The 17,931-nt window shown below is 39.5% G+C and overlaps 1 protein-coding gene across 2 annotated transcripts in view; it reads right to left on the reverse strand.

Moving 5' to 3' along the window:
- srfbp1 (serum response factor binding protein 1) overlaps nt 1-17,931 on the reverse strand; it is a 146,338-nt gene that overhangs the window by 81,341 nt on the left and 47,066 nt on the right. Inside the window, exons 2-3 of one of the 2 annotated variants that reach the window (XM_052019875.1) lie at nt 10,702-10,790; nt 7,804-7,876 (exon numbers count right to left, since the gene is read on the reverse strand). In XM_052019875.1, coding sequence (XP_051875835.1) covers nt 7,804-7,876; nt 10,702-10,790 — 162 coding nt within the window. The remainder of the gene's footprint in view (nt 1-7,803; nt 7,877-10,701; nt 10,791-17,931) is intronic. The other variant, XM_052019876.1, reaches the window with a different exon arrangement.

The following is a 17,931-nucleotide window of genomic DNA, read 5'->3' on the forward strand; positions in this document are numbered from 1 at the left end:
TCTGTCCAAATGTTTCTTAAATGGTGCTATGGTAACTGCTGCTACCACCTCCCCTGGCAGCACGTTTCAGGTATCTACCACCCTCTATGTAAAAACTTACCTCGTATATCTGCTTTAAACTTTCCCCCTCTCACCTTAAACCCATGCCCTCTAGTATTTGACATTTCCGTTTTGGAAAAGGATTCCTGACCGTCTACCCTGTCTGTGCCTCTCATAATTTTATATATCTGACCAAAAAAAATTAATTGTTTTCTTCCATGTGATGCAAAATCACCAATTTGAAAAGTCTGCCCACATTACCACAGATGTTCCCTGATCTGCTGAGTGTTCCTAGCATTCTGTTTTTATTTTAGAGTTCCAACATCATTTTTCCATTTGCAACTTGAATACTTGGATCCTTAACCAGACCATAATTACAATGAATTCATTTGCAATACTGTACTTCTTTTGGGTGCCACCACCTCAGTAAAGATGTATCGCTTTGTGAAAAAGTTCATCAGGTTGGTGAATGCGACAAAGGGGCATGTGCCTTAAAACTTTGAGGGAAAGGTCCAAAGTAACCCAAAACCCAGAATGTGGATCAGGACAGATGGTTCCTAATACTAATATCTTAGTGCCTATACCATCCATCCTGATCCATGGCAGCAGCCTCTGGGTAGGAGTTTGAGGAGATCTGGTACGTCACCAAAGACTCCTGCAAATTTCTATAGATGTACAGTGGAGACCATTCTGACTGGTTGCATCACAGCCTGGTACGGAGGCTCCAATGCACGGGATCGCAACAGGCCGCAGTGGGTTGTAGATTCAACGAGCTCCGTCACAGGCACGACTCTCCCCACCATCAAGGACATCTTCAAGAGACAGTGCCTCAAGAGGGCAGCATCCATCACTAAGGACCCCTACCATCTGGGACATGCCCTCTTCTCGTTGCTTCCATCGCGGAGGTGGTACAGGAGCCTGAAGACCTACAGTCAGTGATTTAGGAACAGCTTCTTCCCCTCTACCATCAGATTTCTGAATGGTCCATGAAGCTATGAACACTACTTCGTTATTCCCTTTTGTTTTGTACTATTTATTTATTTTGTAATTTATAGTAACCTCATGCCTCTGCACGGTACTGCTGCCACAAAACAACAAATTTCATGACACACAAGTCAGTGATAATAAACCTGCCTCTGATTTCAATTGCTGTGTAGCCATTTTCTGATGATTTGTTAAGGGTCCTAATGACTCTCAAGTGAGCTGGTTGTTGTTTTGGCCAAGTCTCAGCTGGGGAGTTAAAATTGATCCCATTTAATAAAGGAGATAAAGGAGTGAGAGGTTGATCCCTATGAGACATTAACTAATGTAGATGTGAAGTCCCAAGTAAATAGAAGATGACTCTTCCCTCTAAAAGGGGAATTCATTATAATCGTATTTATCTTAGAATTTAAGCTATTCCATGAAGGTGAATCAAGAAAAAGCTCTCTAATACAATGGTTCATGAGGATGTCAAGTTTTTGTCTTAGATTGTCATGAATACAAAGGCAACTGAAGCAACCAATTGAGTCAATTGATGAATAGACACATACTTAGAAAATGGAGAAAAAGCAGGAAATAAAATTTGATAAATGGTATGCTGCAGCCTACAATTGCACAGCGGGCTCAAAGTGGTCTATTTCAGTTTCTGTCAAACTGCATGTTGAACACAGTTCAGCATTCAGGTGAGCATGAACTGAAAACAAGGACAATGTATTTTACTTGCCTGAATTTGGATTTATTGAATATCTGAGTGGTACAAGTGTTTATGGCCAGTGATAATTTTACTTCTTTGGGACTACCATATTTACTGAACCAAATAAAGCCATCAGAGAAAAGCAGAAGTTAGGCTGGAACCTAACCTTAAATGTCTATAATGTTAAAAACACTCAGGTTTTAGTTTCATGGTTTAGGTTGTCAGAACCTTGCTATCAAACTACACCCTTATTACTCACTATAAACCACTCATAATTGTACATTTTTTTAAACTAATAGAATGTTGTCATTTTAAGATGGGGGAAGAATTTGGAATAATAGTGCACATATTCAAGGTCTGATGAGTGGGAGACTCATGCATGTATTTACAATGGAATTGCACATTAATTTTGAACAAGGCAACATGACTTTAGAGCAATGTTGGTCTTACCAGAATGTACTGCTGAATAATCTGACTTTATAGAAAACATTAAAAAGTACTGGTATACAATTTAACTTTGATATAATTTGAAGAAACTAATTGATAAGTCAAGCTGAGAATAACTTTATATGAACGGAAGGATTTACCAGGATGCTGCCTGGATTGGAGAGCATGTCTTATGAAGATAGGTTGAGTGACCTAGGGCTTTTCTCTTTGGAGAAGAGGATGAGATGTGACTTGATAGAGGTGTACAAGATGATAAGAGGCATAGATCAAGTGGACAGTCAGAGACTTTTTCCCAGAGCAAAAATGGCGAACATGAGGGGGCATCATTTCAAGGTGACTGGAGGAAGGTATAAGGGGGATGTCAGGGTAAGTTTTTTTTTTACACAGAGTGGTGGGTGCGTAGAACGCACTGCCTGCAGAGGCTGTGGGGGCAGATACATTAAGCACATTTAAGAGTCTCTTAGATAGACATATGAATGATAGAAAAATGGAGGGCTATGTGGGAGGGAAGGGTCAGATAGATATTAGAGCAGGATACAATGTCAGCACAACATCGTAGGCCAAAGAGCCTGTACTGTGCTGTAATGTTCTATGTTATTCTCAGCTTGATTTATCAATTAGTTTCTTCAAATTTATATCAAAGTTAAATTGTATACCAGTACTTTTTAATGTTTTCTTTAAAGAGAGATTATTCAGCAGTACATTCTGGTAAGACCAACATTGCTCTATAATCTCTCTCTCAATGTGTAAATATAGCAAAAGTAATACACACCGCTTGATAAGGCCAAAATGTTTAACAATGCTTTTTCTTAACCATTTATAAAAGCTGCACGAGTCTTTAGTTTAAAACTAAATGAACTACCAATCTGAAACAGTTTTAAACCAGGTTTAGACATACTAGCAGAAAATTTGGAAAAAGACAAAGGTTAACTTTTGGAGTCATGCCAAGTTTACCAGGCTGAGCTATGATTCAGCAAAAATAGACTGTAATGAGCTACTTGAAATTAAATCAGTGTCAAAGCAACGTGAGACATTCGAGGAAGAGACAGTAAGGGTTCTGTGGAAATAGATTCCCAATTAAAAGAATGGGACTCTCAAATCTTGACCACTGACCCAACTCCCTAATCCCTTGCACTTTCCCTGGATGTTTAAGAGCATACAGAATAGGAAGGACAAAGAAAAAGGAAGGTTCTGACAGGCACCGATACCTTTGTACCACTGAGGAGTAAGGAAAGTGCAGAGTGAAGTTAACAAAGAAACTAGGAAGATGAAGATACTGGAGACAATTTTTTAAAAAAATCCAAATATGTATTTTAAGTAAGTAAAGGAAAAGAAAATAAAGGCAAAAATATATCTCATTAGAAACCAGAATGGTAATCTTGAACAAGGGTCTTGTACAACCGCACCATAACCTCCCAGCTTCTGTACTTAATGCCCTAACTGATGAAGGGCAGAGTGCCAGAAGCCTTCTTCACCACTCTGTCTACCTGTGACTCTATTTTCAGGGAACCATGTACCTGAATTCCAAGGTCCCTCTGTTCTACAACACTCCCCAGGGCCCTGCCGTTCACTGTGAAAGTCTTATCTTGGTTTGACTTTCCAAAGTGCAACACCTGACACTTATCTAAATTAAACTCCATTTGCCATTTCTCAGCCCACTTACCCAGTTGATCAAAATCCCTCTGTAATTTTTGATAATCTTCTTCACTGTCCACTATACCATGGGAAGGGTAGTCTGGAAGGTTAGATTGTTGCATCTAGGGAGCGCTAGCTAAGTGAATACATAATTGGCTTGATGGTAGGAAGCAGGTGGTCATGGTGAAAGGTTGCTTTTCAGACTGGAGGTCAGTGACGAGTGGTGTGCCACAGTTGTCAGTGCTGGGCCCATCATTGTTCCTGATTTGTATAAACGATTTGGACCAAAACGTACAACACATGGTTAGTAAGTTTGCGGATGACACTAAAATAAGTGGTATTGTAGACAGTGAAGAAGTTAATCAAAAACTACAAGGGGATCTTGATTAGCTCGGTAAGTGGGCAGAGGATTGGCAAACGGCATTCAACCCAAATAAGTGCGAGATGTTGCATTTTGGGAAGTCAAACCAGGGTAGGACTTATACAGTGAATGGTAGGGCCATGGGGTGTGTTGTAGAACAGAGGGACCTAGGAGTACAGGTACATATTTCCCTAAAAGTGACTGCACTGGTAGATAGGGTGGCGAAGATGGCTTTTGGCATACTGGCCTTCATCAGTCAGGGAATTGAATTTAGGGGCTGGGACACTATGTTCAGTTCTACATGACTTAGGTGAGGCCGCACCTGGAGTACTGTATACAGTTTTGATTACCATGCCATAGAACACAGAACAGTACAGCACAGGAACAGGCCCTTCGGCCCATATTGTTGTGTCAAACTAATTTAATGCCTAATTACACTAATCCCTTCTGCCTGCACATGGTCCATATCCCTCCATTCTCTGCATATTCATGTGCCTATCTAAGAGCCTCTTAAACACTTCTACTGTATCTGCCTCCATCAATACCCCTGGAAGCACATTCCAGACACCCACCACTCTCTGTGTAAAAAAAACTTGCCCCGCACATCTTTGAACTTTCCCCCCTCACCTTAAATGCCTATCCTCTTGTATGAGACATTTCAACTCTGGGAAAAAGGTATCAGCTCTCTGCACTATCTATGCCTCTCGTAATTTTATAAACTTCTCCCCCCCACACCCCCCAGCCCCTGCCATTCCAGAGGAAGTGGGTGAGGCAGGTATAATACCCTCTCTGTCATAGGAAACACACCATTAACATGGGAAGAGCGCCAAGAAGATTTTCAAGAATGTTGCCAGGACTGGAGGGCCTGAGATGTAGGGAGAGAATGAGCAAACTAGGGCTTTATTCCTTGGAGACTAGGAGACTGAGTGGTGACCTTATAGAGGTGTATAAAATCTTGAGGGACATAGGTAGGGTGAACGCATGCAGTCTTTTTCCCAGAAAAAGGGAATCAAAAACTAGAGAGCACAGGTTTAAGATGAGTAGGAAAGATTTAAAGGGGACCTGAGGGGCAACTTCTTCATGTAGACGATGGTGTGTATATGGAACAAAATGCCAGAGGAAGTAATTGAGGCAGGTACAATAACAGCATTTAAAAGACAGTTAAACTCGCACATGGATAGGAAAGGTTAGAGGGATAGGAGCCAAATGCAGGCAAATGGGACTAGCTTAGATCGGTATCCTGGGCAGCATGGATGAGTTGGGCGGAAGGGTCTGTTTCCATGCTATGTTATTCTATGACTCTATTTAAAAAAATAAAAAGACCAATTGGAAAAAATACTGAGCATCAGTCCAAGTCATCATATAGATAGTCACAATTTAATTAAGGACAGTTAGCACAGATATAAGAGGACCAAGGATACACATCTGACTAACTTGACTGAATCTACTGAAGAGGTAACACCTTTGGTTTAATGAAGAGTACTACATTGAATGTGGTCATAAGATTCTAGAATTATTAAGTTACAAGAGGAAGCCATTCAGTTCATCGAATCCATGCTGATTCTATTCAGTCCCATTCCCTGTAGCCCTGAAAAAATATTTTCGGTCAATTGCTTATTTAATTCCCTTTTGAAAACTGTGATTGACTGTGCTTCCAGCACTTTTACAGACAGTAAGCTCCAGATCAAGTCCTTAAAATGAAGTCATTCACACCAATTCCCTGCACTTATCAATTCCTAACTTTTGCATTACATACAGCTGGAAGCTGTTTAAGATGCTTTCAAACATAAGCAGCAAATCTCCAATATACTTTAGCAAGATAGGTGACAAAACATAAAAGCCCATGAGATACATGACAAACTGGGAAGTTAGATCAAAAATTGGCTCACGAGGACAAGCATTATTGAGTAGACAGGTGTTTTCGTGACTGGAAGTCCGTATGCACAGGTGGTCTGAAACCCACTCTCTGGAAAGGTGGAAATGCCTGTCGCATTTCAAAAGTGCCTGGATGAACAATTGAAGTGCTTTGTGCCAGGAGTTGGAAAGTGAGGCTAGCCTAACCAGCTCTTTGTTAGAGTGGCGTGGATAAGATAGGTTGAAGAGTCACCTTCTGTGCTATCAATTTCCATGATTCTATACGCAGTATAGATGTACTAAATGTTGCTTGGTACAGTGACAAAGGTGAATGGAAGAAAGGGTGGAACTGGAAAGGGAGAAAAAGAGTATGAGATAGATATGCCTGGAAACATGCACTTTTGCAGATACTGTTAAGACTGTTTAGTTTTGGATGATTCTAAAAAAAATTTCTTTTGAAATATGGCAATGCTAAAACTAATTAACAACCAAATGAAAATGAAACCAAATAGTAATCCAATAAACTTCCATATAACATTCCTTAAATTGTAATGCTAGTACAGAACTAATGCTGTTCAAGAGGCCACCTCATTACAGCTACTTTGAGAACATAAGAGAAAAAGGAGATAACATTGCAGGAATTTGTTATATTGGCAGAATGCAGAGTATGAGGTTATCCTTTCCACATGTTCCAGACTTAAGGGCAGTTGAAATCTGGAATGCACTGCCTGAGGAGGTGCAGAGGCATGTACTCTCGCAATGTTTAGATAGGCATTTCAAACACTATGGCATAGAAGGCATGGGCTGAATGTTGGAAAACAGGAACTCGAAAATAGGTACTTGATGGCCAACACAGATATGGTGGGAAAAAGGGCCCGTTGCTGTGCTGTATGACTCAGTGACTCAAACAGTACATCACTTCTCGTATGGTATTTACTATTCCCAAAAATTTAAAGTTGCAAGTGCAAAGTCTTACAATGTGCATATTTTGGACTGTTGACAATGGAATTTAAATGGTCTTCTTCCTTTGATATGCACGGCACCAACTACTGAAAAGGAAAATGGCACAAATACAAGACCGGAATTTTTAACATTCCAGAAATGATTGAAATGAGGTGTACTTTTTACTCAAAAAAACAGGAAAAAGCTGGAGCTACAGATCAAGTAGCATGTGTGGAGAGAGAAACAGAGTTAACATTTCAACTCAATGACACTTCATCATAACTGGAGAAGTGAGAAAACAAGTGTTTGAAGTTGCAGAGTTGGAATGGTGTAAAGAACAAAGGGAATGTCAGTTTAAAGTGGAGACCAAGAAAATGTAGGTGACACAAGTAATGATGATGCCATCTAAGAGTGAAGGATACTTGTTAATTACATGTAGTTTTTAAAGCACATTTTAAAAATCCTTCACATCTGAACAACTTCAACAATTATTCTGAAAACTTACTTTTACAACAAATTTATTTATTGAGCACCCTCAAATAAACATTTGAGCAATCATAATACTAAACTGCTCCTGGCTCACTGGTTGAGGCAACAGGGCTTTTCTACATAAAGTGTAGTGAATCTCTGGAATTCTCTCACCTGGAAGGTGTAGGCTAGATCATTTGAGGCATTTAAAGAGGAGGGAGATACATTTTTGAGAAGGTCAGGGAAATCAGGGCAATGGGGAACCAGCACAGAAGATGAGTTGAGGCCTGAGAGATTCAGCCATTATCATACTGAATGGCAGGGCAGGCTGGAGGGATCAGGTGCTCCTAACTTTCTTGTGTTTATGTGTACAACCCAATACCTTCATTGTGTGGATGTCCTCCAGTAATCTTTCCGCACGTCGCAGATTCTTCATGATTGCATCCTGTGTTCCTCTGTAAACACACCCAAAAAAATTTAATCAGGTTGGATGTGTTAATTAAGCAAAATTATTTTCTAAAAATTCAGATTCTTACATTAAAAATAACACTAATAAGAACATTGTAGTTGGAAATGGAAAGTAATTTCTGCATGTCAAGACTGCTTCCATTTCTTTTTTTTAAATCAAGTGATTCTATTACAACAGAATCATGTGTCATCCTTCTATTGCCCTTGGCACCTATCCTGATGCTCATCAAAATAAATGTGTCTGATCAAAAGGATTTTGCTTCTGAAATTTGAGTACTATATAAAAAAATAAATTGGTGGCCTAGTTGTATAGTATTCAAGAATTTAATCATCCTATAAAATGACAAAATGCATTTCTAAAGTTTAAGAGACAATCTGATCCAAGTTCATGTCTGAAATCCTCTGAGCTCTTCATTGATGATATCCAAACTTTGGGGGAAACTTGCTAAAATTTGCATTACCACTTGGAATATCTAATCAATGCTTATATTAATTAATGTAATGCTGTTTATTATTAGGTTACATCTGTGAACTCAAGCAGCCAAACTACAAGGACGTGACATCATTTCATTCCAAATTGTAGAATTCTGATTATTTTGAGGACACATTGTGGTTCAATTTGTAAAGTAGAATGTTCAATCTTGAATTTGTGGAAATTTTTGTGTTCTTAAAACCCTCATTGTTTTCATCTTCCTCCTTCACCGTTCCCTGCCTTTGTGATCTCCTTCAGCCCTTTGATCAGTGGTTATCCAAGACTAGCCTCTTACTCATCCCCAAATTTAATTGTTTTACTATTGGTAGCTGTGACCTTCAAATAGCAGGGCCACAAGTTTTCATCTATCTCTCTGCTTCTCTTTAAAATAAAAGTAAAATTACATTTGAATACCAAGCCTTGAAACAGACCTGTATCTAAAGGCTCTAAGTGAGATCTAAACTTCAACTTCAAACATGTGCTGACAATTTTTTTTGTCAACTAGAAAATCTAAGTTTAAGTAAAATCCAGTGGATGGGAGTCTTGAAAATTTTGGATTTGGGGACTTGGCAACATTAACATTTTTAGGAAACATTGAGCTGATCAATTTTATTGCCATGCTACTCAAAAGTGTATATCAAGTCTGATTTAATTTTCTTTATATGTTTTCATGGAACTCAGAAGGAAAAAAAATCACACAAAAACAATGCAGATTATATCGAAAGCAAAATATTAAAGCAACTTAAATAACACCACAGAAGTTTAATGGACATGCTGCTCTCAACTACTTTAACTTCACCACCAAAATATCAGATAAATTTCAAATGTCCACTAACAACCCAAGACCTATGCACAACTAAAAGATGAAGAAAGATTTTTTTTATATATAGCACTTTTCAACATTTGAGGAAGAGCTTTACAGCCAATGAAATACTTTTGAAATTTATTCACCATTATAATACAAGTAAGGTAGCAGGCCAGTTGAAAGGACCCACAAACAAATATGATAATGATCACATAATCTTTTTCAGTTACACTGAATCACCAGGGACAATGCTCTTTCATGAAATGGAGCTTTGGGACTTTGACCTCCAAAACTGGTGTGCTCTATGTGGCACTGTACCGAAACGCCACCTAGATTTTGTGCTCAAGTCCTTGACTGGGACAAAGCTTAAGTAAGCTAACTTAGGAAGAGACACAGAACTGCATCAGACAGAATCACAAAAATTATTTCTAGAAACTGTACAGGTTGTCAGTTAACATTCAGGATAACTTGCTGAACTTTATTGAAGTAACTTAGTCCTGGAGATTGGTTAAATCTGAAACCCTTTCAAACATCAAATTAATAGTACTCAATTATAAAAGTCTTCAACATTTGGAAGGTTTGAAATGCAACATATAGATACAAGCAAGCTGTCCAAGTTCAATGCAATTTCATTCCTAGTTTTAAGAGAAGGAACAGCATAAAACTCTGGAAACATTCTGAAGTATTCAGGAAAAATGTCATAAAAAAGTTAATTTAAAATATGTGAATATTCAAGTCAAAATATACAGGAATATTTTTGATACATAAAAAGGATGGGAAAAAAAATCGCAATTTTGATTATTAATTCCCCTGTCCTACCTCTCCTTCCTGTGACAGGCGAGGTTAGGTACTTAAAAATAAGGAATGTTTCCTGAACTTGACATGTGCTCCCTTGATGGTACTTTTATGGCAGCAGGAAGCACTCACAGTGTGACATTTCATTACCATATCTAAATCAGACTTGCAAAATGCCTTTCAAAGCCTGATGTAAAGTTAACTGTTGCCTGCAAGTTTTCCTGACCCTGGGGAACCCTGGGAAAAAAACAGAGATAGAAACAGCCAAGTAAAGAAGCTTTCCTTCAGCACACCTGGCTGGCAAAGAGCAGCAACGCTTTCCTCATCTCTCACAAACTGCTTGGCTTCCTCTCTGCCGAACCCAGCCTCTCTCTCCCATCTTGAGCAGAGACAGAACTCATTAATGTTGACTTGTATCTCACTCCAATCCGAAATTAGCATCAAATCCTCCACCATGTTCCTGCTTGATGACCCACTCCCAATTCCCATGAGCATCAAGGGTTTTCTGCTACTGGTTTTCCTGCTGGACAACAAGCTCACCTGTCAATTTGGCCAACTGCCCTATGGAAAATGGATGAAAAACTTCATAATATTATGTTTCGCTTACATTTGACACAGCCTCCACATTCTTGACCTTGCTGACTACCCCCATTATTATTGCACTTTATGCACCCTCCCAGTCTCCCTGCAAATATCTGGGACATTGAGTTTGAAATAAAAGGTACTCTTTAGTTACCAACTTTTTTGTTTTCAGCTGGGCGATGTTTCTCGATAATTTCCGGATGATTAAGACTCTTGCTTTCTTTACATCTTTTCTCAATTTAACAATCTAGAAATGAAAGACGAGCTGGTTAATATCTGCAATTTTATAATAACTTGGAGAAGTTTGAAGAATGCAAACTTGTCTGAATTTTTTCTGTCTGAACATTCACTATAGCTATTAAATGTAACAGCTTATACTTCAATATCAAGAACATTACCAGGCCAAATTCCAAGAACCTTTCTAATGGCTAAAAAGAAACAGGCTTTGTAGGCTTAAGCATGCCTATCCAGTTATGTATTAATATTATTCTTGGAGCTTCTATTTCAAAATAGAGACCATGTCAAAAAGCAAACAAAGTTATATTGTAAATATTAATTTGGTAAAATTACAATTAAATATGAAATTAGAAATTCTAATTTTGCTCCAAGGTTTCCAAATCAAATGAGGAGGCTCCAATCAAGCATTTATTAAACAAACACACAGCCTCCCAGAATTCTTTGACATTTTGTATTAGTTGAGCCAACTGACAAAAATGCATTGCAGTGAAAGGACAATGAAGTGAAAACACAATTTAAACATACCATCCATCGTCCTTCAGCTGTAATAGTATGGTCATTTTCAGCTTTAAAGTCTAATTCAAAACAGATTCTCTTAAATCTTTGCTTACCCTTCCTATTTCTTCCTTCCTATTCCAATGTCAACTTTTTCACACACTTAATTAAGAGGCAGTTTAGGCCAGTGTCTTATATGTGCTACATTACAGCAATTTATATTTATGGTGGAGTTTCCTTACAGTTTCATTGGACCAAAATATAGACAGAATGACACAAGCACCCAATCCTGTAATATCTGCAGCCAGTTTATTTATTAACATTCAAGTTGTATTCATACAATTATAAAATGCATAACTAATTAGAATCTAACCACTGATTGTGGAAATATTTGATGTATTGAACATTATTTGTAGATATTTTACCACATCTTAACTTAAATTCAAATACACAAGTATGATATTTTAGCAAATCATATTTACTGAACTTTCTGGGACTGAATTGTTATTGAGAATTGGAATTGTGTTCATTAAAAGCACAGACTGAAAAATTGTTGCCTGACTGTCCTGTTAAAAAGTGGCTTCCTATGTTGCGTTCTCTTCATCATCTCCTCTCTATTCTCCTGTGCAAAAGCTGTTGATGTGGGCTGGCTCATATTATTGTGATCTTTTGTATGTAGCCTCATAACAAATCTTTTGAACCACCCAGCCATATAATGCAAGAATTTCCTGGGTATATCAAGTTGCGGGTGGCAGCATGATTTTTGTTCTGTCCATGTGGGTTGTGATCCAGAGTCATGAACCATATGATAAGAGGTTAGCCCTAGCCTCCAAGCAGCCACCCTTCTGTATACCGAGTCAAATATGCAGGGTTCAGTAGACTGAAGAATAAATGCCACATACAAGCATCCTGGATGTTGAACAGTGACCATGAGGAAACATGAGCCTTGACACTGTGGTCTATCCAAAATCCCATGTGGCATCCATAAATCAACATGGGTGCAGGTAGTGCCACCATGCATCATTAGGAATTCTATAATCCTTGCAGCACCATGTGCACCTGTGGCTGATGATCGTGCTAATAAAAATCAAGAAGAATTCTGCTCTCTTTGATTATGGAATATCGGTGGCCTCCCTGATGCAAAAGTATGATGCCAACTGAGAAATGTGATGCAAACCCTCTGCTCCAGCGTGGAAAGAGCAAGAAGAGTTGAAGTTAATGGCCACCATGACCTTAAACCAAGATCACCACAAACTCAGTCTATGAACTGCAATATGCAGATATAAACATATACAAATAGATACACATGACGGACAAGCTGCAAATCATTGTTGACTTGTTCACTGAAGTGTTCAAAAGAATAGGCCTTGTATGAAAGAAATATAAAACAAAGATCCTCTACAAACCCCCTCCAATTGTGCAACACCTGCCCCCAACAATAAAGGTCCTGTGATGAGCCCTTGGAAAATTCAGATCACTTTATCTCAGGAGTCACCTTTTCGCACAGGTAGACATTAATGACAAAATTCATCACTGCCTCTAGTGCACCAGCACATCTTAGAGCCAACTGAGGAAAAGCATATTTGTAGACAAAACCTCAACCTCTGTACTAAAATATGGTCTACTGCGGCAGCAGTGATCCCTATCCCTCATGTACACTTTGGAGATATGGCCTACCTGAAACAGACATTTCAAAACAGTGGAGAGGTAGCACCAGCATTATCTCAGCAAAATCCTCCAAATCCATTTAAAAGGGTAAAAAAAAAGTTCAGGGTTCTCTCCCCGGCCAACATTTCCAGTATTGAACTTCTAATCACTTCTGATATACCGGCCACAACATATGGATCTCTAAAACAGGCAAGCTAAGTAACTCAGCTCCTATTCTTTGGCTGAAATTATCGCTGAAGTACATTCTATGTTTTTTATTTGGAACGATTAACTGAAAGTGTAATTCACTTCACTGAGGTGTTGTGCAGGATAAATGCCTCTCAAGGATCCTTGGTGACAGGGCCTCTTAACGAGGTCAGTTCACACCCCTCCTTTGGATGCTTACAGCAGATTGTTATATTTTGGAGGTCAGAGATGCTCTATAATCTAGGAGAGATGAATTCAATTCATTGCCCCTTGGCAGAAACCAATAGACAATGCGAATATGTACTTTTGCCCAACTGTATATGTGCTCTTCTCATTCTCCCTTTTTGCTGCACTAAGACATAAGCACATGGTGTTGCAAGGGTTATAGGATTCTTAACGATGCAATGGTAATGGTAGCCAAAGGACCCATGTCCAGGAGGAATAGGTTTTGGTGAAGCTTTGCAGTGAACCCTTTAAATATCTGATGTGAGGGAACCTTTGGAAACAAAATGCTAGTTTCTTAAAACAGGTTACCACATGATGTTAATGTGTGTCATTGAGGTCTGATTTGGTTTTCGTAGTATCTAAGTGGGCATTGCATATGGTAGTACATCAGTCTATCTATTCTGCACATTTCTGTTAGTTGATAGTGTCATACATATGAGCATCTTTACCTACTGGAATATCTCTTGCTACAAATATGCCCCATGCATTGGAAGCTAGATTGGAACCAATTTGGTGCTCATAGAGCTCAACAAACATGCACTACACAGATAATTTTTACAGCACCTCCTCTCTCACTGCCCTCATTTACTTTACATTTAATATCAAAAAGAAGCATTAAAAGAGAAAATGGTAGTATTGCCTTTGAGTTTTCTTTTGACTTTAACAAGTTAGCAACAACTTCCACAAATCAGTGTTTTTCCACCAATGGCATATGTCCTATTTAAAGCGATTAGCAATTGTGACTTACAAACACTACAGAAGATCAGTCATTCGCCAGACTTAGGCCATTTGAAGTGTAGCTCTACCAAAGCAATAGAATATTGCATTTTGAATTCCTTGATATGATACTTCTGCCTGTATAGTATGTTTTTTTTCCAATGTCACATTAGCAAAGTCCAAGGAGGTCTACTGTTCTATTTATTGTTACTTGATTATGGGATCAATATTCCTACAAATATTTTCATCAAAGTGTTTAGACATCAAATCAGCCATCCATAAAAACAAAAAGGAATTATAATCAAGCCTCTGGTATCAATAGCTTTCATGTATCAAATTGTTAACTGCAATCTCAGTAGACTAGTCTGTAACCAAGTATAAAGCTGTGTGCAATAAAACTCCAATAATCTGCCATCAAATTGTTCAGAAATTCCGATTGTTCAGCAGCTGGCTTGCCAGGTGCTGCTTTGTGCATGCCCTTTCAACTCACTGCAACCCCATTCCCATGCTCCCTAAACTCTCTAGGGTCCGGTTTCCAGTCCTCCTTATAAATTCCACAGGGCCCTGTTTCCAGCATTCCTTATAAATTTGCCAGGATGCTGTTCCTGCACTCCTTTTAAACAGAGGGGCCCTATTCCTGCGTTCCTTTTGAACTCACTGGAATTTACTTCCTGTATTCGTTTTTAAATTCACCTTATTCAATGAAAATTTTATGAGACTACTAACAAAAAAGTGAATTAAAAGAGAGTTAGAGTATTAATAGGAGTAACATCCAATAGTGTGGAAAATCTGCCAGTCAAGCACCGAAGTTCTGAAGCTGCTGAATTATCAGAAATTTACTGCAATTGCTTACCGATATTTACCAAGGTTTTATTTTTAAAGGTGTTCCATACAGTCATCTCTATCCTTTGAGTTTACAACCAGAGTTAGGTAATATATAAAACCATAGAATGTGCTCCAACTGAACGATTCAACAATTTTATCCAATAAAGGTAACTCTTTTAACCACCCAACAGTATTCCTGTGTAATGCAGGAACAGAATCTGAAGGGATTACCTTTCTCCCAACACAGTCCGAAATGCTTTTCCCAAACCTTTGATTCCTAATCTTTGCAATTCAACAGCAGTGCTGAATATCAGATGTTACCACTCAATTGAGCAGCTTCTTCCAATTGGCATGAAATAGAATGTCTCTCTCCCAACAGAAGAAGCCAGCCAAAAACCAGAGTCAACAAGACAGCTCTATGTCAAATATGATCACTATTCTCTCAGTCTAGTGAAAGCTACCAGAAGGGAACAGATTGCAGAGAGCAGAGCTGCTTGCCAATGAATAGTTACTGCCCAGAAACCTGGAAATCTGGCAGAGGGCTATTTCAGTTCTGCATTCCCTGTAATTAGACAACAGTTCAAATCCAAGCTGCTATTTGCAAAAAGATTGCAATGTTAGACAGAGAGAGAGAGAGAGGGAGAGAGGGAGAGAGGGAGAGAGGGAGAGAGGGAGAGAGGGAGAGAGAGAGGGAGAGGGAGAGGGAGAGGGAGAGGGAGAGGGAGAGGGAGAGAGAGAGAGAGAGAGAGAGAGAGAGAGAGAGAGAGAGAGAGAGAGAGAGAGAGAGACGAGAGAGAGAGAGAGAGAGGAATAAATAGAATGAACAGATTTTTTGTAATTTTTCCAGGAAGTGGGTATTGGTGGCAAGACCAACATTTACTGCCATCCCTAAAATGCTCAAGAAAATCCTGAAGAGCCACCTTCTTGAACCACTGCAATCCTTCTGGTGACTCCCATACTGTTTAATAGTGAGCTCCAGGATTTAGAAACTGTGATGAAATAGGAACAATATATTTCAAGATTAGACTAGTCTGCAACTTGAAGGGGAGCCCCCACGTGGCTTCCCATGCTGCCCTTGGCGTTTGAAGTTGTGGGTTTGTGAGGTGTTGTCAGAGTAGCCTAGGTGAGTAACAGCAGTGTATTTTGTTGGTGGGAATAAACAATTAGGCAGTGTTGACTTTGTCTTGGATGGTGTCAAACTTCTTGGGCATTGTTGGAATTCTGTATTCATCAAGGCAAGTGGAGGGTTTTCCATCTAGCTTCTGATGTGGTCAACAGATGGTGGAAAGGCCTTGGCTTGTTAGGAGGTGTGCTACTTTCCACAGAATAACCAGCCCGTGAAGTTCTCTTTTGTATTTATGCCCTCATGGCTAAGTTGATAAAGATACAAAATTCAGTTTTTGGGATAGGCTGAGTTAGCAGACTTTAGTCACGTTGATATTTAGGGTTAGAACAAAGAACACTACAGCACAGTACAGGCCTTTCGGCCCACAATGTTGTGCCGATATTTTATCCTACCTTCTCTCCCACATTGCTCCCCATTTCTCTGTTATTCATGTGTCTTAAGAGTCTCTTAAATGTCCCTAATGTATCTTCCCCCACAACCTCTGCAGGCAGTGCATTCCAAGCACCCACCACTCTCTGTGTAAAAAACTTACCCCTCACATCCCCCTTACACCTTCCTCCAATCACCTTAAAATGATGTCCCCTCATGTTAGCCATTGTCGCCCTGGGAAAACGTCTCTGACTGTCCACTCAATCTATGCCTCTTATCATCTTGTACAACTCTGTCAAGTCACCTCTCATCCTCCTCCTCGCCAAAGAGAAAAGCCCCAGCTCACTCAACCAATCGTCGTAAGACATACTCTCCAATCCAGGCAATATCCTGGTAAACCTCCTCTGCACCCTCTCTAAAGCTTCCACATCCTTCCTGTAATGAGGCAACCAGAACTGAACACAATACTCCCAGTGTGGTCTAACCAGAATTCTATAGAGCTGCAGCATCACCTCGCGGCAGTTGAACTCAATATCCTGACTAATGAAGGCCAACACTCCATACGCCTTCTTAACAACCCTATCGACCTTCGCAGCAACTTTGAGGGATCTATGGACATGACCCCAAGACCCCTGTTCCTCCACACTGCTAAAGAGTCCTGCCATTAACCTTGGTTAGTCTTGGAATTCCTGAATCCTTAAATATCAGCATCAAATCTATTCCCCATGCACCCTCATGCATTATGGCTAATGTGTATTTACAGTAAATGAATTTTTTAGATTAAAAAAACCCAGCCTCCACAATGATGCCATTATATAGTTAATTATAGAACACAGAACAGTACAGCACAGGAACAGGCCCCTTCAGTCCACCATGTCTGCGCCAAACACAAAGCCATACTTAAACTAAATCTCTTCTGCTTGCACGTGATCCATATCCCTCCATTCCCTGTACATTCATGTGCCTATCTAAAAGCGTCTTAAACACCACCATCGTATCTGCTTCCACCACTGTCCCTAGCAGCCTGTTCCAGCCACCTGCCACTCCATGTGAAAGAACTTGCCCTGCACATCTCCTTTAAACATTCCCCCTCTCACCTTAAAGGCATGTCCTCTAGTATTTGATGTTTCTACCCTGGGAAAATGATTCTGACCATCAATCCCGTCTATGTCTCCCATAGTTTTTTTTAAACTTCTATTTGGACACCCCTCAGCCTCTAACACACCAGAGAAAACAACCCAAGTTTGTACAACCTCTCCTTATAGCTCATAACCTCTAATCTAGGCAGCTTCCTAGTGAACCTCTTCCTTTACCTTCCCAAAGCCTCCACATCCTTCCTGCAATGGTGCAACCAGAATTACACACAATACTCCAAGTGTGGCCTAACCTAAATTTTATACAGCTGCAACACAATTTCCTTACTCTTATACTCAAATGCCCAAACCAATGAAGGCACACATGTCATACGACTTCTTTACTATGCTATCTATTTCTGTTGCTACTTTCAGGGAACTATGGATTTGGACCCCAAGATCTCTCT

The sequence above is a fragment of the Pristis pectinata genome, chromosome 7 (genome assembly GCF_009764475.1).
Source record: "Pristis pectinata isolate sPriPec2 chromosome 7, sPriPec2.1.pri, whole genome shotgun sequence".
Classification (NCBI taxonomy): Eukaryota; Metazoa; Chordata; class Chondrichthyes; order Rhinopristiformes; family Pristidae; genus Pristis; species Pristis pectinata.